Source organism: Mandrillus leucophaeus, unplaced genomic scaffold, assembly GCF_000951045.1.
Source record: "Mandrillus leucophaeus isolate KB7577 unplaced genomic scaffold, Mleu.le_1.0 Scaffold585, whole genome shotgun sequence".
Lineage (NCBI taxonomy): Eukaryota > Metazoa > Chordata > Mammalia > Primates > Cercopithecidae > Mandrillus > Mandrillus leucophaeus.
Genome location: NW_012106308.1, coordinates 818,512 through 841,595, shown reverse-complemented (window position 1 = coordinate 841,595; position 23,084 = coordinate 818,512). Strand labels below are relative to the sequence as shown.

The 23,084-nt window shown below is 46.5% G+C and overlaps 1 protein-coding gene across 1 annotated transcript in view; it reads right to left on the bottom strand.

Annotated features, from left to right (window-relative positions):
• The window catches only part of PITPNC1 (phosphatidylinositol transfer protein, cytoplasmic 1), a 395,624-nt gene that overhangs the window by 82,010 nt on the left and 290,530 nt on the right, over positions 1-23,084 (bottom strand). The window contains exon 6 of the mRNA XM_011999170.1: positions 19,287-19,323. Coding sequence (XP_011854560.1) covers positions 19,287-19,323 — 37 coding nt within the window. The remainder of the gene's footprint in view (positions 1-19,286; positions 19,324-23,084) is intronic.

The window sequence follows — 23,084 nt, the reverse complement described above, 5'->3', positions numbered from 1 at the left end:
GACCTCGTGATCCGCCCGTCTCGGCCTCCCAAAGTGCTGGGATTACAGGCTTGAGCCACCGCGCCCAGCTGTTGTTAGTTCTTAAGATAGAATTACTGTACTTAAGGACAGCATTCTAGAGAGGAAGAGGCTGAATACCCACCACTCAATGAATCGGCAAATATTGGTTAAGCACCTACTGTGTGTTCAACACTGTGCCTTGGAAAAATCTGTAAGAGAAGGTCCATTCTCAAGGAGGCTATGATTTTGTGGAGACTAGATTTAATACACAATGTAATCAACATTATATAACATATAATCTATATATTACTGAAGTACTAAAATACATGTTTCAGGCCAGCTGCAGTGGCTTGTAACTATAATCCAAACACTTTGGGAGGCCGAGGTGGGCAGATCACTTGAGATCAGGAGTTTGAGACCAGTCTGGCTAACATGGTGAAACCCTGTCTCTACAAAAAACACAAAAATTAGCCAGGTGTGGCGGCACACGCCTATAGTCCCAGCTACTCGGGAGGCTGAGGCAGGAGAATCGCTTGAACCTGGGAGGCAGAGGTTGCAGTGAGCTGAGATCGTGCCACTGCACTCCAGCCGGGGCAACAGAGTGAAACTTTGTCTCAAAATAAAATAAATAAAATAAAATAAAATGAAATAAGATGTGCTTCAGACGAGTACTCTAGTAGTCCAAATTCAGCAAGGAGGGAACTCAGTACAGGTCCATAGTGGTTGGGGTCCAAGATGATTATCTGGCCAGCAGGGGTGATAGAAGAGACCGGCCGAGTGGTGTCGTGAAGAAAGAATCCAATCCCACATCGTGCCTGCAGTGTGGTCCAGAGACACCAGGCCAGGGATGTAGCTCAGGGCTGCTGACGTTTCCATCTGGGGGCCCCAGAGAACTGCCTGCTGGTGCGGGGGCTCTAGGGCAGTGATGACCCCAGAGCCACTCCTGTACTGACCTTGGTCTTGGAACGGAATTGAAACCCCATCTCGTAATACAGTGCGCGGTAAACTGCTTTTATTTAATCCCCATCAAACGTTCCACTTGCCACGGGATTTCGGGGGTATTAAGGCTGAGTAAAGGAAACTCATTTACCAGGGTTAGGCCGGATCGTCTTAGCTGCTGGGTAAACTTCAGTGCTTCTCTGGAGAACCCTTTCTGGTGGGCAATATCATTAGGCCTTTGGTGCAGAGGGGAAAATCGTTTTTCCAGAGCCAGCAGGGAGTTGGAAAGCAAACTGAAGGCAAAAGTTTCAGGCCTGAGAGTGTCTGAGAAAATCCTGTCCCCAGTGAAGTGGTGACGAGCCTATGCAGCAGGGATAGAGAAAGGTGAGGGGCTGGAAGGGGAGCTCCAGAGAACACCTCTGTGGATCTCCGTGAGACTGGCTCCCTGTGCCCTTCTGTTTTCCTCACGCTCTCCCGTGTCCTTTGAGTGACAGCTCAGTTACCCTCCAGTGTACTGGGTCTGAGTTTTAAAGGGCTCTAAGGCCAGGTGCAGTGGCTCACGCCTGTAATCCCAGGACTTTGGGAGGCACAGGCAGGAGGATCGCTTATGTGCAGGAGTTTGAGACCAGCCAGGGCAACATAGTGGGACCCCATCTCTAAAAATAATTTTAAAAATTAGCCAGGTGTGGTGGCAAGCATCTATGATCCCAGCTACTTGGGAGGCTGAGGCAGGAGGACCTTTTGAGCCCGGAAGGTTAAGGTTGCAGTGAGCTGCGACACAGCCACTGCACTCCAGTCTGGAAGACCAAGTGAGACCCTGTTTCCAAAAACAGCACAAAAACAAACAAATAAAAGGCTTGCAACAGAGGAGAGGAAAAGGGAGGCTAAGAGACTGAGAAGTAATTTTCAGAAGGCTGTCTTTGGGCCTTGGCAACACTTCCAGGCTGTTTAGTTATGGGATTTTGGGAAGGAGGGTGAGTGCGTGAGGACATGGTCAAGCTCTCAGGGGTGTGAGCTGGCGATGTGAGGACTCCTCTGAGGCTAAGAGTGGCTCACCGCTGCAGACAAGCTGGGTGAAATATTGACATCCACCCACAAGCCTGCAGGTGGCACTGGGGGCAGATGGCACTGCAGATGGCCCTGGGTGGGGGTGGGGGGTGAGCTGGGAGCGGGGAGGGGAGGGGAAAGCTCTCAGAGGAGCACCTGATGGTGGAAAAGCTTTGATCAGAGATGAAGGTGGGCTGGAGTAAGGCGGCTGCCCTCAGCATCGTCTGCGGGTGCTGTGCATTGTCCTTGGGTCCCCGGCAGTAAGCGAGGACGCTGGCACACATGGGGTTGGCTAGGGCTCTGGACAGGGATGTTGAGCCCCTAGTGGAGTGATTGGCAGTAGAGTGAGAATGCCTGTGGGGGTCCTCTTGGGGGGCCAAGAAGCACAGGTAGAAAAGAGCCTCTGGATGTTGGGCCACCTTGAGGGAGCCGATGAAAAAACGTGGGTATTCATGGTGTCAGGAAAGGAGGCTTGCCTGATTCTTCTCCTAGTCACTGAATAATGTTTCTCTCCATTAAATCGAACTGCTTAAACTTCCAGATAGAACTCTTTGTCAAGAAGGCTGGCAAGATACAAGTTTAGGGAAATTCAGCATCATGGTCATCCCCAGTTTGAGCACACAGAAGTGGTGGACTCCTAAACTGTTCAATCTGACCCCGTCATGAACATGCCTGTTAGAAGGCATAAAGCATATCCTCTAGGGTTCATTTCTTTTCTTTCTCTCTAAAAAAGTTTCTCAGGAACTAGATGTTTTTATTTTTTATTTTATTTTTTATTTTTTTTTTTGAGACAGAGTCTCACTCTGTCGCCCAGGTTGGAGTACAGTGGCACAATCTCGGCTCACTGCAAGCTCCGCCTCCCGGGTTCACGCCATTCTCCTGCCTCAGCCTCCCGAGTAACTTGGACAACAAGCGCCTGCCACCATGCCAGGCTAATTTTTTGTATTTTTAGTACAGATGGGGTTTCACCATGTTAGCCAGGATGATCTCAATCTTCTCACCTCATGATCTGCCCGTCTTGGCCTCCCAAAGTGCTGGGATTACAGGTGTGAGCCACCGCATCTGGCCCATGTTTTTATTTTTATTTTTTTCTGAGATGGAATTTTATTCTGTCACCCAGGCTGGAGTGTAGTGGCATGATCTTGGCTCACTGCAACCTCCACCACCCAGGTTCAAGTGATTCTCCTGCCTCGGCCTCCTGAGTAGCGGGGATTACAGGCACCCGCCACCACACCCAGCTAAGTTTTGTATTTTTAGTAGAGCCGGGGTTTCACCATGTTGGCCAGGCTGGTCTCGACTCCTGACCTCAGGTGATCCACCTGCCTCAGCCTCCCAAAGTGCTGGGAGTACAGGCGTGAACCACTGCACTCAGCCAGGAACTAGATGTTTTTAGTTTGAAAAATGCAGTCAAATACAGGGAAGAAATTGGCAACCACCCATACAAGTTATACATATCTTTTTTTTTTTGAGACAGAATCTCACTCTGTCACCCAGGCTGGAGTACAGTGGCATGATCTTGACTCACTGTTACCTTTTGCCTCCCGGGTTCAAGCAATTCTCCTGCCTCAGCCTCTCAAGTAGCTGGGATGATAGGCATGTGCTACCACAGCCAGCTAATTTTTGTAGTTTTAGTAGAGAAGGGGTTTTGCCTTGTTGGCCAGGCTGGTCTCGAACTCCTGACCTTGGGTGATTCACCTGCCTCAGCCTCCCAAAGTGTTGGGATTACAGGCTTGAGTCACTATGCCTAGCCAGGAACTAGATGTTTTTAATTCGAAAAATGCAGTTGAATACAAGGAAGAAACTGGCAGCCACCCATAAAAGTTATACATATCTTTTTTTTTTTTTTTTTTTGAGACAGTCTTGCTTTGTCACCCAGGCTGGAGTGGTGGCACGATCTCAGCTCACTGCAACCTCTGCCTCTTGGGCTCAAGTGATTCTTGTGCCTCAGTCTCCCTAGTAGCTGGGATTACAGGTGTGCACCATCACACCCAGCTAATTTTTGTATTTTTAGTAGAGATAGGGTTTCACCATGTTGGCCAGGCTGGTCTCGAACTCCTGACCTTAAGTGATCCACCCGCCTTGGTCTCCCAAAGTGCTGGGATTACAAGTGTGAGCCACTGCACCCGGCCAGGTTTTCATTTTCATAGGGTCAATACTCAGGAGTAGGACAGCTGGGTTGTATGGTGTACTGATGCTCCTCTATAGGCAGAGGCATCAATATACTCCTATAATAAGTTGAAGAGTATCCCCCCGAATCTCATGTCTCCCAGGAACCTCAGAATGTGATCTTGCTTGGAAATAGGGTCTTTGCAGATGTAATTAGTTAAGGATCTTGAGATGAAGTCATCCTGGATGTAGGGTGGCTCCTAAATCTGACGACTGGTGTCCTTACGTAAAGAGGAGAGAACACAGATACGATTAAGGCACAGGGCAGTTCACACAGGGGGAAGAAAGTCATGTAAAGAGGGAGGCAGAGATTGGAGTGTTGCAGCCACGAACCAAGAAACGCCTGGAGCCACTAGAGGCTGGAAGAGGCAAGGAGGGATCATCCCCCAGAGCCTGACCTTGATCTCAGACTTCTGGCCTCCAGAACTGCAAGAGAATCAATTTCTGTTGTCTCAAGCCACCCAGTTTGTGGTGATTTGTTTTGGCGGCTCTGGGAAACGATTACAACTCTCTGGCTTTATTTTGTTTGTTTGTTTTGAGACAGAGTCTTGCTTTGTCACCCAGGCTGGAGTGTGGTGGTGCAATCTCGGCTTACTGTAAACTTTGCTCCCGGGTTCAAGTGATTCTCCTGCCTCAGCCCCCCAAGTAGCTGGGTTACAGGCGTGCACCACTATGCCTGGCTAATGTTTATATTTTTAGTAGAGGCAGGGTCTCACTCTGTTGGCCAGGCTAGTCTCAAATTCCTGACCTCAAGTGATCCACCCACCTCGGCCTCCCAAAGTGCCTGGGATTACAGGCGTGAGCCACTGCGCCTGGCCAACTCTCTGGCTTTTAAAGGACCTCTTTCTTCCATTCTCCAGATTAAGACTGTCCCTGTAGCCAGAAAAGCTGGCCTTCTCTGAGGCCTCACCGTCCCAAATATTCATGAATGAAGGCAGCTAGGCTTTTTTTTTGGTTCTCTGTTATTAAATGTGTGCAGGCAGAGGGAAGGGTTAGAACACTCAAAAAGAACGTATTAAATATGGCGTTCAGACCAGCCAGTGGTGGACATTTGCCCTTTTTTTTTTTCTCTGCCCAAAGGTCACAGAAAATTCAAAACAACAGATAAAAACCTGTCAACAACAATACACTGGAGAGAAAGAAGGACAGGAATAACTTCGGGCATGGCTCATCTGCGAAGTTTAACATAAAAAGCTGCTGACGAACGCACCAGGGGAAAACGAGAACAGTAAGATGAAAAAGCAGAGGCTGCCTGGGAAAGTGGTGAGGCAGAGATCTAAGGGTAAAAAGGATAACAAAGTGGATAGGAGTCCACAGTGGGGTCCCTTTGAGGGAAAGGACACGTTTATTCCAGGGTTTGTGTCTAAAAAGAGCATCAGCAAACCGGTGGAAGGTTAAGAACCATTTTGTGCCACGATCTGAAGCCCCACATATGGTAAACCCTGGCTCATCTGGGTGAAATAAAGGGTGAGGAAGAAGATTCAAGAGGCAGTCATCAGAGTGATACAGTGACCCAAGAGGAAAAGATGCTGTTTGGAAAAACAACGTTCTAATCAGGTGCTCTAGGTCATGGTAACTCATTAAGAGGACAGAGGCCCGGGGCGTGGTGGCTCACGCCTGTAACCCCAGCACTTTGGGAGGCCAAGGCTGGTGGATCACCTCAGGTCAGGAGTTCGAGACCAGCATAGCCAACATGGTAAAACCCATTTTGTACTAAAAATACAAAAATTTGCTGGGCGTGATAGTGCACGCCTGTAATCCCAGGTACCCGGGAGGCTGAGGCAGGAGAATCGCTTGAACCCGGGAGGCTGAGGCTGCAGTGAGCTGAGATCGTGCCATTGCACTCCAGCCTGGGTGACAAGAGTGAAACTCCATCTCAAAAAACGAAAAACAAACAAACAAAACAGAGGACAGAAAAGTACAGAAAAGCACCAAAGTACATGCGGAAGGATCACAAATGCTATGACTCAATTCATTTACTAAAAAGGCTGTCAGGGCACAAAATCACTTCTAAGCTACAGTTCCCAGGGCAGCTGCAGCAAGGGCCCTTTCACGAGCTTGGTCTAATTTCGGTGCCAATTAGCCTCAGTCCGAATTCTCCTCTGGGCTGCAGCCTCCCTTGGACACACAGACGGTCTCATGAGTCTAGGCCAACACTTCACGTGTGCACGTGTAGATACTGGCACCAGCGATGCACAATGGTTTCCCCGAAGTATGATCAATAATGCATCCTAAAATAAGCCTCAGACGCTGAGCTTAAAAATAGTTCCAATTTCTCCCCGTTCCTTATTTCAATTCACAGGGTGGTCTCTGGGAACTAGAACTGCTGGTTTTCTCTACAATTGACAAATCGATATTGAACCTGGAGACACTCACAGGCCAGCCTTTCACAGCCTCAGCGTTTGGTGTGTGCCATGTGGAGGTGAATTTGATCCTCATCCTTCTCAGAACAATGAATTCTTTGCACAAAGAGGCAGGGTTCCTGACACAGCCACTACACTAGCTCAGCCTCAAGAGAAGAGAATGAAATACTGAGACAGATGGCTGGCTACAGCTCATGCGGTGGGGTGGCCACACAGGGTATCCAAAGACGAGGAGGCCGGCAGCTCTGCTCTCAGAGTTTCCTTCTCTTGTTCACCAAGCAAGCGCCCCGAGGTACTTCGGGGCTTGTGTCTCCTCCCAGCTCATTCCTGGTGAGCCTCTCTGGGCAAAAACAATAGAACGGGCACCAGCCCAAAAACACTTAAGAATCATGATAGATTGCATCTACTGTCAGAAAAAGCAAAAGAAAGGAACAAATTGTTATATGTTCCTGGTAGGCTGTGTTTGGTTTGGTTTTCGCGGCTCTGTGGATTGACTGTAATAACCTTCCAAGGTGAACTACGCAAGGCCTCCTGGCTGAGCTACACGGGCCCCCACTCCCCAGGGCAGCTGCCCAGAAGACTCCAGAAGGAACCCTCCAGGCACGGGTAAAACAGGCTTGGGCTAGCAGGTGGGGAGGGCTTGGCTTCCAGAGCCCTTCCCAGGGTTGTGGGAGAATTAGGTCTGAGGCCCCTGGATGGGCCTGTTGTGTCTATTTTTCGCCAGTGTGGAGAAACCTGCCACCTCATCCTTGCCTTCACAGACCAGCTCTCACATACACTCTCGTGAATCAGTTCTGGCTGTGATGTCATTAAAAACTTTTTTTTTTTTTTTTTTTAAGTAGAGACGGAGTCCCACTATATTCCCCAGGCTGCTCTCGAACTCCTGGGCTCAAGCTGTCCTCCTGCCTCAACTTCCCAAAGTCCTAGGATTACAGGTGTGAGCCATTGAGCCCGGGCTGTGATGTCATTTTAAATTTATTTTCATTTATTTTATTTATTTATTTTTGAGACGGAGTCTCACTCTGTCGCCCAGGCTGGAGTGCAGTGGTGCAATCTTGGCTCACTCCAGCCTCCGTTTCCCAGGTTCAAGCGATTCTCCTCCCTCAGCCTCCCGAGTAGCTGGGACTACAGCCGTGAGCCACCACACCTGGCTAATTTTTGTATTCTTAGTAGAGACGGGGTTTCACTATGTTGCTCAGGCTAGTCTTGAACTCATGAGCTCAAGCAGTCTCCCCACCTTGGCCTCCCAAAGTGCTGGGATTATAGGCATGAGCCACCGCGCCCGGCCAATTTTTTAAAATAACATTTTCTTTTCTCCTTTTTTCTTATCACAATCATACTAGTTCTTTATTTTGAAAATAATAAAGAATCTTTATTCTGGAATCTCATCTGTGATTCCATAATAGTCAGTTCGTCCCTCACTGGGTGGTAGAGAAGATCTGAGGACATAAAGTAGGGAAAGCCCACTTCATTTTGATCTGGCCTGGGAAGTGCCTTGCCAGCGACAGATGTTAGTATCACCAAGGAAGGGAAAGCACCCACAAGCCTAGCGCTGTTTTTTCTTTTCTTTTTTTTTTTTTTTTTGAGACAGGGTCTTGCTCTGTTGCTCAGACTGGAGTGCAGTGGCACAATCATGGCTCACTGTAGCCTCAACCTCCCTAGGCTCAGGTGATCCTCCCAGCTTGGTCTCCCGAGTTGCTGGGAATACAGGCTATTATTATTATTATTATTATTTTTGAGATAGGGTTTTGCCATGTTGCCCAGACTGGTTTCGAACTCCTGGGTTCAAGTGATCCTCCCACAATGACCTCCTAAATTAGTACTCCTTTTTTTTTTTTTTTTTTTTTGAGACAGAGTCTCACTCTGTTGCCCAGGCTGGAGTACAGTGGTGCCATCTCAGCTCACTGCAACCTCAGCCTCTTGGGTTCAAGCAATTCTCCTGCCTCACTCAGCCTCCTGAGCAGCTGGGATTACAGGCCCATGCCACCACACCTGGTTAATTTTTGTATTTTGGTAGAGATGAGGGTTCACCATGTTGACCAGGCTGGCCTCGAACTCTTGACCTCAAGTAATCTGCCTGCTTTGGCCTCCCAAATCCAGCCCTCATTTTTAAGGTCTGAATTGCATTTTAATATACGGCTGTAACATAAATGAGCCAATCTGCAACTGTTACATGTTTAAGACCTTTCCTTTTTATTTTTCTCTTTTTTAAAACGTTATTTATAATAACACAGTGAACATCTATAGTAAAATGCAAACATTTGATCACTGATGACCTAATGAATCTCCTGGATATCTCAGATACTTTTCCTGAATTCCAGATCCATTGATATCAACTGGCTATTAAACATATTCAAAGTTACATTCATCATCTCTACCTTTACCATTTTGGCTGTAAGGTTTAAGTTTATTTTTCTTTGTGGTCCTTTAGTCATCCAAGGTCAAAACTTGGGTGTTAATCCTACCCAAGACTGTACCAAGAGTGTAGCTATCCTACACTCTTATTTCTTTTTTTGATCGCTCTTGCTGCCCAGGCTGGAGTGCAATGGCACAATCTTGGCTCACCGCAACCTCTGCCTCCCAGGTTCAAGTGATTCTCCTGCCTCAGCCTCTTGAGTAACTGGGATTACAGGCATGCGCAACCATGCCCAACCAATTTTTTGTATTTTTAGTAGAGACAGGGTTTCTCCATGTTGGTCAGGCTGGTCTCAAACTCCTGACCTCAGGTTATCTGCCTCCCTCAGCCTCCCATAGTGCTGGGATTACCACTGTGCCCGGCTATTACACTCATTTCTTTCTCATTCTCACATGTGGTCAGGCATGCAGTTCTATTCATTCCACTGCCTTTGTATCTCACAAATCCAGCTTCCTGATAGACGTTTGAATCCCCCACCTCACCTGCACAATTGCTGGACTCTTAACTCTTTTTCTCTTGAGACTCTGATCTCCACATCCATCCATCCATCCATCCATCCATCCATCCATCCATCCATCCATCCATCCATTAGTCTGTCCACACCCCAACCATAAGTTTTCTTCCCAATATGCTGGGAAGCTTTCTTCAATGCTCCTGGAACATATCAGTTTATGGTGGGAAGAGCAGAGTCCAGAGGTCAGAATATCTGGGGTTCTAATCCGGGCTCCGGCACTTAGGAATAGTAGGACTTTAGAAACTCCTCCAGGCCTCCATTTCATCACCTGAAAGTGAGGACATTAGCTGTCCCACCTCATCACTGAGCTAGCAGGACCTGGCGACGTAGTGGGTATCAAGGTGCTTTGCAAACTCTCAAATATTGCCCTCATGTATGGACTTAGTACACTTGCCTCCTCTCATCAACTCACCTCCCTGGATCATCCTTCTTTCTCTCTTCCTTGCTCCGGACCTGTCCCCATGACCCTGTGGAGCCTGAAGCTTCCTCTCCATACGCTCCTCACCCTTCAGCCTTCAAGACTCTCGCCCTTGCTCCTCCCTTGCCCTGAAGGCTCTCCCCACCCTATCTGCCTGGCACACACCAACTCATCTTTCAAGATCATGCTCTGCCAAGGCTTTCTTGATCACATTTTAGTAAAGATTTTAGCAGAGCAACAATGTGTATAATGAATTTAGATTTTGAATAACATTCAGTTGTTGTTTAAATCTTGGGCTCTCAAGGCGTCAACCCTTAACTCCCTGATAGAATTGCCAGGAAACTCTACTAAGTGGCTTGTCTTAGCTGTTGTTACTTTTGTTAAATTAGGACGTCATAAATCACTTACATTCCAAGAAAGGTTGAACCGTTACCCTTAAACTCCAAGCTTTTAAAATTTCTCCTCCTAAAACCAAAGCCAATACAAGGCAACAGGGTCACTGTGATTTTTGTTTTAAAAACCATTCATTGGGCCGGGCGCGGTGGCTCACGCCTGTAATCCCAGCACTTTGGGAGGCCAAGGCGGGCGGATCACGAGGTCAGGAGATGGAGACCATCCTGGCTAACACAGTGAAACCCCGTCTCTACTAAAAATGCAAAAAATTAGCCAGGTGTGGTGGCGGGCGCTTGTGCTCGTAGCTACTTGGGAGGCTGAGGCAGGAGAATGGCGTGAACCCGGGAGGCGGAGCTTGCAGTGAGCCAAGATTGGGCCACTGCACTCCAGCCTGGGAGACTGAGCGAGACTCTGTCTCAAAAAAACAAAACAAAACAAAACAAAAAAACCATTCATTGGCCGGGCGGCTCATGCCTGTAATCCCAGCACTTTGGAAGGCTCAGACGGGTGGATCACCTGAGGTAGGGAGTTCGAGACCAGCCTGACCAACATGGAGAAACCCCGTCTCTACTGAAAATACAAAATTAGCTGGGTGTGGTGGTGGCACATGCCTGTAATCCCAGCTACTCGGGAGGCTGAGGCAGGAGAATTGTTTGAACCCGGGAGGCAGAGGTTGCGGTGAGCCGAGGTCACGCCATTGCACTCCAACCTGGGCAACCTGTGTGACAAGAGCGAAACTCCGTCTCAAACAACAATAACAAAACCATTCATCTATAGATCTGAGGAATCCAGAGTAAATTTCCTGGTTATATTGGTTTCGATAGTTGTCTGGACACAGAAGATGAAATCAACTTGACAGGTGAGAGCAAAAGTCATTCATTTTGGTCAGTTCTGCAAATCTGGACTAGTAGCATCCCAAGGATTCTAATAAAAGGATGGTTATTGCTGAAGTACCATTCAGTGCCCCAGTACGTAGGCACATGTGGCCTTAGAGTCATGGGGAACAAGCTATATGATATATCTCATTCATCTATGCATCCCTCAGATCTTCTTCTAGTATCTCACACATTAATAGAAGCTTAACACTCAATGTTTTAATTTTTATTTTTTGCTGTTGTTTAACTGAACTGTTAGACAGAACACCAGGTATGTTGAATTTTAACATTACCATTTATTTGCTAGTAGTTGACTCATTTTGTTTGCCAGATGACATCTTGTTAGCCAACAAGTAGCAGCAGATGTCAAAGTTTAGAAAATAATTTTTTTCTTTTGTTTTTGGATGGAGTCTCACCCTGTCGCCAGGCTGCAGTGCAGTGGCGCAATCTCAACGCACTGCAACCTCTGCCTCTAGGGTTCAAACGATTCTCCTGCCTCAGCCTCCCAAGTAGTTGAGACTACAGGCGCATGCCCCAGTGTCCAGCTAATTTTTGTATTTTTAGTAGAGATGGGGGTTTCACCATGTTGACCAGGATGGTCTTGATCTCTTGACCTTGTGATCTGCCCACCTTGGCCTCCCAAAGTGCTGTGATTACAGGCGTGAGCCACCACGCCCGGCTAATTTTTGTATTTTTAGTAGAGACGGGGTCTTGCCACATTGACCAGGCTGGTCTTTAACTCTTGACCTCAAGGTGATCCACTGGCCTCAGCCTCCCAAAGTGCTGATGTGTGCTGGCACCATGCCTGGCCCAAAGTTTAGAAAATAATTTGTAAGAGGAAAAAGTAAAAATAAAATACAGGGAAGGCTGTGCACAGTGGCTCATGTCTGTGTTCCCAGCACTTCGGAAGGCTAAGGCAGGAGGACAGCTTGAGCCCAAGAGTTTGAGACCAGCCTGGGCAACATAGGGAGACCCTGTCTCTACAAAAAATGAAAATAAAAAAAATAAATAAATAAAAATCACAGGGAAGCCATGCATGTTGGGGAAAGGATAATTTGAAAGTCTACAAGGACTCAGTATTGCTAATACAGAATTCCTGCCAAAGATGCACAGTCTGAATCTAATCTCGAGAACACAATGGGGAAAATTCAGCGACGAGGACATGCACAAAACCAGTCAGTGCTTTGCAAAATGTCAGTGTCATAACAGGCCGGGCGTGGTGGCTCATGCCTCCCAATGCTTTGGGAGGCCGAGAAGAGCAGATCACTTGAGCCCAGGAATTTGAGACCAGCCTGGGCAACACAGTGAGACTTCATTTCTACAAAAAAAAAAAAAAAAGATAGGAAAATTAGTCGGGTGTGGTGGTGCTTGCCAGTAGTCCCAGCTACTCGGGAGGCTGACATGGGAGGATTGCTAGAGCTCAAGAGGTGGAGGTTGCAGTGAGCTCAGATTGTGCCACTGCACTCCAGCCTGGGCAACAGGAGTGAAACTCTGTCTCAAAAAAAAATAAAAATAAAAAAGCTGAGAAACAGCTCCAGATTAAAGAGGAGACTAAAGAAAGTGACAATTAAATGCAATGTGTGAGCCTCTACTGGAACATGAATCATGAAGATTTATTTATTTACTGATTTATTTTTTAAGAGATGGGATCTCACTATGTTACTCAGGTTGGACTTGAACACATGGGCTCAGGCCATTCTCCTGCTTCTGCCTCCCGAGTAGCTAGGCAAGTCATGAAGTCATGAAGTTTGTTTTTTTTTTTTAATTGACGTTTAATAATTTCTTAAAGTTTTTGTTTGCTATTGAAAAAAAAATGTTTTGGGATAATCAGCAAGATGTAAATATGCCTCTATATCAGATAAAAGTATCGTATCAGTGTTAAGCTTCCAGAACCTAAGCACTGCACTATGGTGACGTAAGGGAAAACCTGTGTTCTTAGGGCGTAATGAAGTATTCAAGGGTAAAGGGTCAGGCCAGGCGCAGTGGCTCACGCCTGTAATCCCAGCACTTTGGGAGGCTGAGGTGGGTGAATCACCTGAGGTCAAGAGTTTGAGACTAGCCTGGCCCACAGGGTGAAACCCCATCTCTACTAAAAATATAAAAATTTAGCTGGGCGTGGTAGCGGGTGCCTATAATCCCAGCTACTCGGGAGGCTGAGGCAGGAGAATCGCTTGAACCCAGGAGGCAGAGGTTGCAGGGAGCCAAGATTGTGCCACTGCACTCCAGCCTGGGTGACAGAGCAAGGCTCCATCTCAAAAAAAAAAAAAAAGGTAAGGAGTCATGATGTCTGCATATAACTCTCAAAGGGTTCTGGGGGGTTGGGGGAAGTGATGTAAATGTGTATGGAGAGGAAGAGACAAAGCAAATGGAGAACAATGTTAACAATTGGTGAATCCAGAATCACTGCGCTCTTCTTGCAAACTTCTCTGTAGGTTTGAAATTTTCCAAATACAAAGTGTAAAAGAAGGCTACAAAAAATCTCGTGCTGGTTTGGAGCAAGCAGCAAGGTTGAGCACGTCACCAAGCCTCTGAGAGTTGCTTACAACAGAGCACCCCCTGCCCATCTGCATGGTCAAGCTGTGAGCAGTCAACACTGCATGGCCAGGATGGGAGAGGGAGAGCTCAAGGGGGCAGTCCCCAAGCTCACCTGGAAAATGCCACCTTTGCTCTGCTGCATCATACAACTCCTGGGGCTGGTGCCCTCTCCTGAAATCTGAGATTTCAGAAGGCTGCACCTTAAAGAGAGGAGGTAGTCAGAAAAGCACCATCTTGCACAAAGTCAAACTGGGTGCTGGAACGACGCCCTGCCAGTAGGGAGAACTCCAACCACAGCACGTCTCTTTCTATAGCAGCGCAGGGCAAGAAGGCAGCAACCCAAAGCTGTGCTCACATGGTCTTTCCTCTAACTCCAAGTGGAAAAAATGAACCTTGCTGATTATTATTTTCCCCGTGCTGGAGGTCACACGCTCCATTCTGCACATGGGCCAGCCAAGGACAGGAGAGCAGAGCAGGTTGGAAGGGTTATTGCAGAGACCATTTTAAGGTCAAGCGACTGCCAGGTTTTCAGACAGGCAATGGTTTGCTTCTGTACTTATCTGGATAACCAAGGAGAACAATCTCAGGAAGGGTGGCTAAACAGGAATTCTTTTGCACCTTTCCACCTCTTTTTATTTCTTTCTCTCTCCCTTTTTATTATTATTTTTTAATAAAAAGGAAAGAAAAAAAAAAAAAACCCCTTTTCTGGCCCTGAGCCTAAAATCTCTTACTCGTGATGCTAATCTTTCCTCGCTGGCTCCACGCCACTGCTATTGGCTCCATGCCTGTTTAATATCGTGGCTGCTGATAGCAGGTTGTGGCCGTGTTTCCATTATAAAGTTCGGCTTTAAAAAGGTTTCTGAGATGGAGACACAGCCTTCCAGGCAAAGGGTCCTCACTTTACGCCTCGTCATCCAAGTACGGGCCAGGGGTCTCCAGCCTGCATTTGCACACGTCTCCGACTTAGCCAGATTTAAACGTGCTCCTTTGGAGCTCTTTGGAAAAGCTGGGTTTTAGTGCGAAAACTTCACTCTCTAAGAACATTGTCCCATCTCTTTGAAGGCAGTTGAATTTGGGTCTGGGTAAAAAAAGGGTCCCTTGTCTTAATCATAACAACAAAAACGATACATACTGCATTGGGTCTTTGAGGAAAAGATGCTTTTCCCCAAGGTTTGATAAAGAAAATACTTCTGTCTTGTCCCTCTTCTGTCTCATTTCTTTCAATCCCATTTTTCATGACTTATGTAAGACATATTTACATGCTGAAGACTTTTTTCAACCAAACTACAAAATAATTCCCTCGCTTATCACCCATTGTTCCATTAATTCAGTCAGCCAGTTGAGGGCAGAAAGCTTCTATCTCTGAGGCTTCCTACAGAGGTCCATTCTGGCCCCAGGATCTGCTTCTGAGTCACTGAGGTGGAGTGTGGAAAGAGAAAGACACATAATCAAAAGACCCCCGACCTCAGTTTTGTCAGCTCTTCATTGTGTGGCCTTGGGCAGTGTATTAAAAACATCTTTCAACCACAGTCCCCTCATCTGCAAACTGAGCATTGAGCTTATGTGCTGCTATGAATATTAACTGAGATAATACTGAGTACGATGCTCTCTTAACTAGAAGTGATAGGTATTATTCTTTGGTGCTGGGACTTGAAAGGAGCTCCATGAGTGTTCACTGGCTTCACCTGATTTCCTGATAACAGTGCAGCGGGCTGGTTTCTATCTGGCACTGGAGGAGTTTTCTGACCTGGTTCTAAGAGCGTCTTCCTGTCCATTACTTATTATTTTATTGTCCATTATGATTCCCAGGAACAGCCCACAACGGAAAAAAGGACTTACTGTACTCTTTTTACTCACAACTAACATAATTTAGAAGGTTGACAGAAATACACGAGCTACTAATGCAATTTCCCCCAGCTAAAATCTTCATTAAGGAAAGGTCGGGAGGTTTTGAGGATGAAGATGCAAAACCAGGGAAATTCACAATAAACCCCAGGAGGACTCGCCACAGTCCGGAGCAAGCTCTGTTCCCAGGCTGGACAGCGGCTGCCAGTTGGCAGGCAGCGTGAGTCCAAGGTCTTGCAGACCATGGAAAATCCATAAACGGTTCAGGACAAAGACTTGCAGAGCTGTCTTCTTCTCCACACAGGGAGCTATGTGGAGAAGTTTTGGCTGTGGGTATTTTGAGATCTCAGCTGAGGAAGGCACATGGGGACTGTGAGAGAGGAAAAATAAATTATTCAGACACAGGGCTCTAGGAATAGAGCTGTTGGTTCAGCTTTGCTCCTGCCAAGGAGCCCCTGGGTTTATCATTAGCCTTGTTTTATTTTATTGTTTTGTTTTATTTTGAGACAGAGTCTCAGTCTGTTGCCCAGGCTGGATTACAGTGGTGCAATCTCGGCTCACTGCAACCTCTGCCTCCCAGGTTCAAGTGATTCTCCTGCCTCAGCCTCCCAAGTAGCTGGGATTACAGGCATGAGCCACAGTGGCCTGGCCTGGGACTATTTTATTTTTAACTTATTTCTTTTGCTTTTGGGTCTCTGAGGCCAATCTCTCTGGTGTTCCTACCCAGATCCTCTTTCTCTGAGAATCTGTTTTCATAAGAAACATCCCCTCCTTCATATGTCACTAGCATCCTGCCATTAGCCAACCAGCCTCCCCTTCTAATCCAGGGAAGCTGACTTGACCCAGATTTGAGGCAACTCAGCTCTGCCTTCCATCCATGTTTGAAGATGTATAAAAACTGGATACACGGCTGGAAAGTCATTTTCCCTTACTATTCCAGTTGATAAACACCCACTATGCGGCACTAAATCTGAGAAAATTCCTAGTAATAAAAGTTTTTGAAAAAAATAAGGTAAGGGATTTTATTACCATGATAATTCCTTTCAGAATATTTGCCTCCCTGCAAAACTTGGAAGGAGGAAAAAATTCCTTTGACAATGCTTTGTTAAGATGGGAGTGACTTATTTCCCTTTCCTCACTGTGAAAATTTAAACCTTCAACCACACTTTAAAACTAGAGTAGCTGACTCCATGTACAGTCTTTTTTGTGTGTGTGTGTGTGTGTGTGAGACCGAGTCTCATTCTGTTGCCCAGGCTGCAGCAGTGGCACGATCTTGGATCTCGGCTCACTGCAGCCTCCACCTCCCTGGTTCCAGTGATTCTCCTGCCTCAGCCTCCCCAGCAGCTGGGATTACAAGCATGCACCACCACACCCAGCTAATTTTTTTACTTTCAGTAGAGACAGGGTTTCACCTTGTTGGCCAGGCTGGTCTCAAACTCCTGACCTCAAGTGATCTGTCCACCTCGGCCTCCCAAAGTGTTGGGATTACAGGTGTGAGCCACCGCGCCTGGCTCTACCTACAGTCTTATTTCATTTTTAAAGCCAAAGACAGCAGATTAGTTACATGACAGCTCGTGCTCCAAGGCTAAACTAACCTTGAATTGAGTCTTAGATCTGATACTTGCTAGCTCTGAGGCTGTGCAGACCACTGGGTCTCACTAAGCCTCAGTGTCAGTTGTAAAATGAGGATATTAATATTTGTGAGGATTTCATGAGACTGTGGCTATCTATAGACAGGCTGGCAGGATGCTGGGCTCATGTAAATATTCCTGCCAATATCCGTCTGACCGTCACTATTATTACGAGTCAATATCCACATGGCTGCCATCATGATTACTATTCTTGAAGATGTTACTTCCTAGCCGGGGCCTGCAGGTCTAATCTGTACCCTCTTTGCCTTGCTTTTGATGAGAAAAGGGGCACAGGCGAGCCTGCTTGCTCCAGCTGTACTTTGCAAAAAGGCCATTAGATGGGGCCCTGACATAATCACTCAAGTCAGCAAGTGGCTGTGACTTTGAAACCTGCGGAAAAGGTGTAAGAAGACCATTGAATCCTGTGAGTACTGCTCAGATTGATCAAATGAACCCACTGGCTCTGGTGTAAGAGGTGACCCAGGGTCCTGGTGTGGTAGCTCGTGCCTGTAATCCCAGCACTTTGGGAGGGTGAGACAAGAGGATCACTTGAGCCCAGGAGTTGGAGACCAGCCTGGGCAACGTGGCAAAACCCCATCTCTATACAAAAAAATACTAAAATTAGCTGGGCATGGTGGTGTGCACCTGTAGTTCCAGCTACTTGGGAGGCTGAGGTGGGAGGATCACCTGAGCCCAGGAGGTCGAGGTTGCAGTGAGCCAAGGTCGTACCACTGCACTCTAACCTGGGTGACAGAGCAAGACCCTTCCTCCACACCACCAAAAAAAAAAAAAAAATTCCCGAGGTTAGTGGTTACTTGTAGAATGACTGGCACTTTTCCAGGGCCCTCCTCCTCCAGGCTCACGCTTTCTAGCCACACGCCTCATTGATGATTGATGATGACTGCTGTTATTTACAAACCACCTGACCCCTGGCTTTATGAACGCTCTGGACCATGCCCAGGATTCCGCTTTACCCTAACTTATATCCACATCTTTATGATTTCAGTGTCCACATGGGCAGCCTATCAACACTATAGGCCCAGCCTCCTAATTCCTTTTCCTTTCCTTCTCCTCTAACGACCTTCACCTCCACTTCACCTCTAACCACTTCCCTTCAAGCTCCACCGAGGTCTTGAATCTCCTGGAATTATTTCCACTTCTGAAATCTGAAAGCTCTGGTTACTTTTGCTCCAACCCCAACCTGTTCTCTTACTCTCACTCCCAGGACACTTTCTCCTTGACCCCACCAAGCTCTCCAATTCCCAAGTCTCCATTGGACTCCGAAGCTCGTTTTGACCTTCACTTACTCAATTTTTCCATACTCTGCTGAACCTACCCTGAAGACAAATCCTGAATCAATTCAACCATTTCCTGTGCTCCTACATGCAGGCTGCAAAGCACAGCTGGGAAAACGCCACAATTATGTAGGCTGATGGCACTACTCATTCAACATTTCCCAAATCACCACACTGCCAAGACTTTCAAGCAATCCTTTCGCGCTTCTCATCCATTTCCCGCAAAGGTTATCTTTGACCTTTATTACCCTCCTTCAGCCCCCTCTTTCCTCACCCCTTCCTTTACAGGAGATGACCTTTCTTCCCATATTACTGGAAACTAGAGACCTTCTGTGTGTGCTCGTCACTCTCTGCCCCTTCTCCCCCTCCTTACCTGCCCTGCTTTTCCTTCTATTTCAGAGGTTCATGAAGACCATTCACTTTCTGGCTTCTTGGGGCAGGCTCTTCCTCTTCTTTTCTTTCCCTCCTTCTTTTTCTTTTTGAGACAGGGTCTTGCTCCGTCACCCAGACTACAATGCAGTGGCACAATCATGGCTCACTGCAGGCTCAACCTGTTGGATTCAAGTGATCCTCCCACCTCAGCCTCCCAGGTAGCGGGGACTACAGGCGCGCACCACCATGCTTGTCTAATTTTTAAATTTTTTTTGTAGAGACGGGGTATCACTATGTTGCCCAGGCTGGTCCTGAGCTTCTGGGCTCAAGTGATCCTCCTTCCCCAGCCTCCCACAGTACTGGGATTACAGGAAAGAGCCACCAGGTGCCCCGCTGCTCTTCCTCTTGCAACTCCAAACTCTCACTGGCCTACCGGCTCCTTCCTCAGTATTTCACAGTTGAGTTAATGTATGACACTGTATCATTTGATGGGCCCACATTTGTTTCTTGTGTTCTATGCCTTGCCCTGGGCTTTAGAATCTGTCCTTTCATTGACTTGCATCTGTTGTTGCTAATGAGAAGTCCACTATTAGGATGAGGGATGTCCCTTTGTATGTGATCTGTCCTTCCTCTAGAGGAGCTCTTAAAAAAAAAAAACTTCGATAATCTGCAGTTTCATGACAATGTGTCCAGGTATAGATTTATTTTTAATCCCTTTAGGATTTAGAGAAGTATTAGAGGGTATCCAGGCTGCTCGGGGTCAAATCCCACCACCCAGTTGTGTGACCTTGGGCAAATTACACACATTCTCTCTTTTACAGTTAACTCACATGTAAATTACTCTTATCCCAGGGATAGTAGAGGATTAATGAGTTAATATATAGCATATAGAATAGTGTCTGGAACATAAGGGCTAAATAAGTGTTTACCATTATTGTTATTGCTCAAATATACTTTGATGTAAGGATTTATGTCCATCTTCACTTCTAGAAAATTCTCAGCCTTTACTGTTTCAAATATTGCTTCTCTGCTATTTCCTCCATTGTATGGTTGGTGCAAACTACTTGCATTAAAACTAATGGCAAAAATCGCAATTATTTTTACACCAACCCAGTATTTTTGCGCTCCTGTGAGTTAACTATACGGCAACTCTCATTCTTTCTCCCTAATTTAACTACTTATTTAAAAAATTCTTTGTATTTCTGTGCTGTGAAATGGGTTGTATTTCTCAATACTATTATTATCTTCCAATTCACTAATTATCTCTTCAGTTGTATCTAGCCTAGTTTATCTTATCCACTTAGATTTCATTTCAATGATTCAGTCCCTCAATTTCAAACTGGTTCTTTTTCAAATTCTCTGTTCTTGTTTCTTTTTTGTTTCCTAATTTCTCGTTCTTTTAAAATGAACATTATTCCTTTACTTTTCCCTCTGAGCAGCCTGAATATACTATTTTAATCAGGTCTATCTACAAAGTTATTTTCTTTGGCAGCAAATTTACATTCTGACTGTTGATACCTTGGCTGTCTTTATGAATGTTAGATTTGCGGGGTTGTTTTTGAGTGGGAGGCTTTGTTGTTATTGTCACTGTTCCTGCTCTATTTTTCTCCACCTCCACTCCCTGACTCCTCAAACCAATCTCTAGGTTTTACAGTTGCCTTCTAAGAGCAAAACTACTGCTATAAGCCATGGTCTAGGCATTGGATAGAGGGGATTCTTTTTAGGTTCCTTTCACTTGAAAGAATGAAAAGAGGGTGGGAAGCCCTACCCCAGCCTCTTTTTTCAAACAGTGAGCCTGGCTCTGGTCCCCGCCCCGCTTGCATTGAGTACTTTTAGTCCTATTGCCGTAAAAGACCTACATCAACACCTGCCTGCCCCCAAGACCCGGATTCCAGTCAATCCAGGCTACCCTCATCCTTCCGAGTTTTTGATCCACGAATCCAGCTATATCACTTTGGCTTTCTGTCTTTGTATTTTATCTGTCACTGCTATGCGTTTGGAACAGAGGAGATGCATCCGAACATGAACCTCTTTTCCACAGAGACGGGAAATCTTGCAAAGGCTTCTCCCTTCCACTCTGAGTCCCCTTCTGATCCAATTCTTTTCCTTCCTTCCACAGCCAAGCATCAAAGGATACTGCAAGCTGGCTTCTACCTCCACCATGTCACTCATTTTCATAAAGGTCACCAACGACCTTCTTATTGCTCATTCTCACAGGACGTTTTAAATTCTGTGTTCACGGAACTCTGTTGCTATTATTGGTAACAATTTCTTCCTTGGTGTTCTCACTTTCCTGGGCCTTTGTGACTCCCTAGCATCCTGATTCTCCTTCTAACTCTCAGAGCGTTCCTTTCTCATCCATCTTTATGAAATGCTCTTCCATTTCCCTCCCGTTAAATGTCAGTATTCCCCCAGGTTCCATCCTTGCCCTTCTTTTCATTTTATCCCTCATGTATCCTTTGGGTAATATCCTCTGTTCTTACACTTTCAAAACTACCTTTATGATTTCCAAATCTGTATCTCTAGGTTTCAGCTTTGGATTTATATACCAAATTCCCTACCGGTTATTCCACTAAGTTTTCTATGAGTACTTCAAACTCAACTGGACAAAAACTGAACTCATCCACCTCACCTGTCACAGTCTGTTTGGGCTGCTATTAAAAAATGCCATAAACTGGGTAGTGTATGAACAAAAGAAATTTATTTCTTAGTCGGACACAGTGGCTCATGCCTGTAATCCCAGCACTGTGGGAGGCCGAGGTGGGTGGATCACCTGAGGTCAGGAGTTGAAGACCAGCCTGGCCAACATGGTAAAAAAAAAAAAAAATTCTTATAATTTTAGGGGCTGAGAAGTCCAAGACTGAGGCAGATTTGGCATCAGGTGAGGGCCCACTTCCTGGATCATAGACAACACCTTCTTTTTTTTTTTGAGACGGAGTTTCACTCTTGTCGCCCAGGCTGGAGTGCAATGGCATGATCTCAGCTCACTGCAACCTCCACCTCTCGGGTTCAAGCAATTCTCCTGCCTCAGCCTCCCAAGTAGCTGGGATTACAGGTGCCCACCACCACGTCCAGCTAATTTTTTTGTATTTTTTTGTAGAGACGGGGTTTCACCATGTTGGCCAGGCTGGTCTTGAACTCCTGACCTCAGATAATCTGCCTGCCCTGGCCTCCCAAAGTGCTAGGATTACAGGTATAAGTCACCGTGCCTGGGCAGATAGCCACTTCTGGTTGTGTCCTTACATGGTAGAAGGGACAAGGGGTCTATCTGGGGCCCTTAAGACCTAAGCACTTTCAAAGGCCTCACCTCCTAATGCCATCACCTTGCGGGGATTAGGATTTTAACATAGGAATTTGGGGGTGAGGGACACCATGGCATCTCCTAAACCACTTTAAAAAAATTCCTTGTCTTAGTTGGTGGCACTAACACCCATTCATTACAAAAACCTGAATTATCTCAGACCGCTGAGCCAATTGCTCCAACCTAACGAGGCACCAATCTTTATTTCTCTTCCTAATTCTCTCCTATTTCTTTTCTTTTTTTTCTTTTTTTGAGACGGAGTCTCACTCTGTCACCAGGCTGGAGTGCAGTGGCATGATCTTGGCTCACTGCAACCTCCGACTCCCTGGTTCAAGCGATTCTCCTGCCCCAGCCTCCCAAGTAGCACGTGCCATCACTCCCAGCTAATTTTTGCTTTTTTAGTAGAGATGGGGTTTCACCATGTTGGCCAGGATGGTCTTGATCTCCTCACCTCGTGATCTACCTGCCTCGGCCCCCCAGAGTGCTGGGATTACAGGCATGAGCCACTGCGCCCAGCCTCTCCTCTCTCTTTCTACTGTCACTGCTCTAAATCTTGGGCTGCATTCTCTATCATCTGATCTACTGCAAAAATCTCCTGTGTTCTCTACCAGTCTCTCCCCGCATCACGATCTTGCCTGTCTACCCATTCTCACCCTCTAGCGTGTGTTCTCCATAAAGCCTACCCCATTGTCTTGCAATGACAGTACCTGCCCCCACACCAGCCTGACAACCTCTGGTGCCGAATAGATGTTTAACAAGTGTTTCTTGTACAATAAATTAAGGCACCATTAAAAGCATCCTATCTTGTTTTTGTTTTTGTTTTTGTTTTTTGAGATGGAGTCTTGCTCTGTTGCCCAGGCTGGAGTGCAGTGGCTGGATCTCAGTTCACTGCAAGCTCCGCCTCCCGGGTTTACGCCATTCTCCTGCCTCAGCCTCCTGAGTAGCTGGGACTACAGGCGCCCGCCACCTCGCCC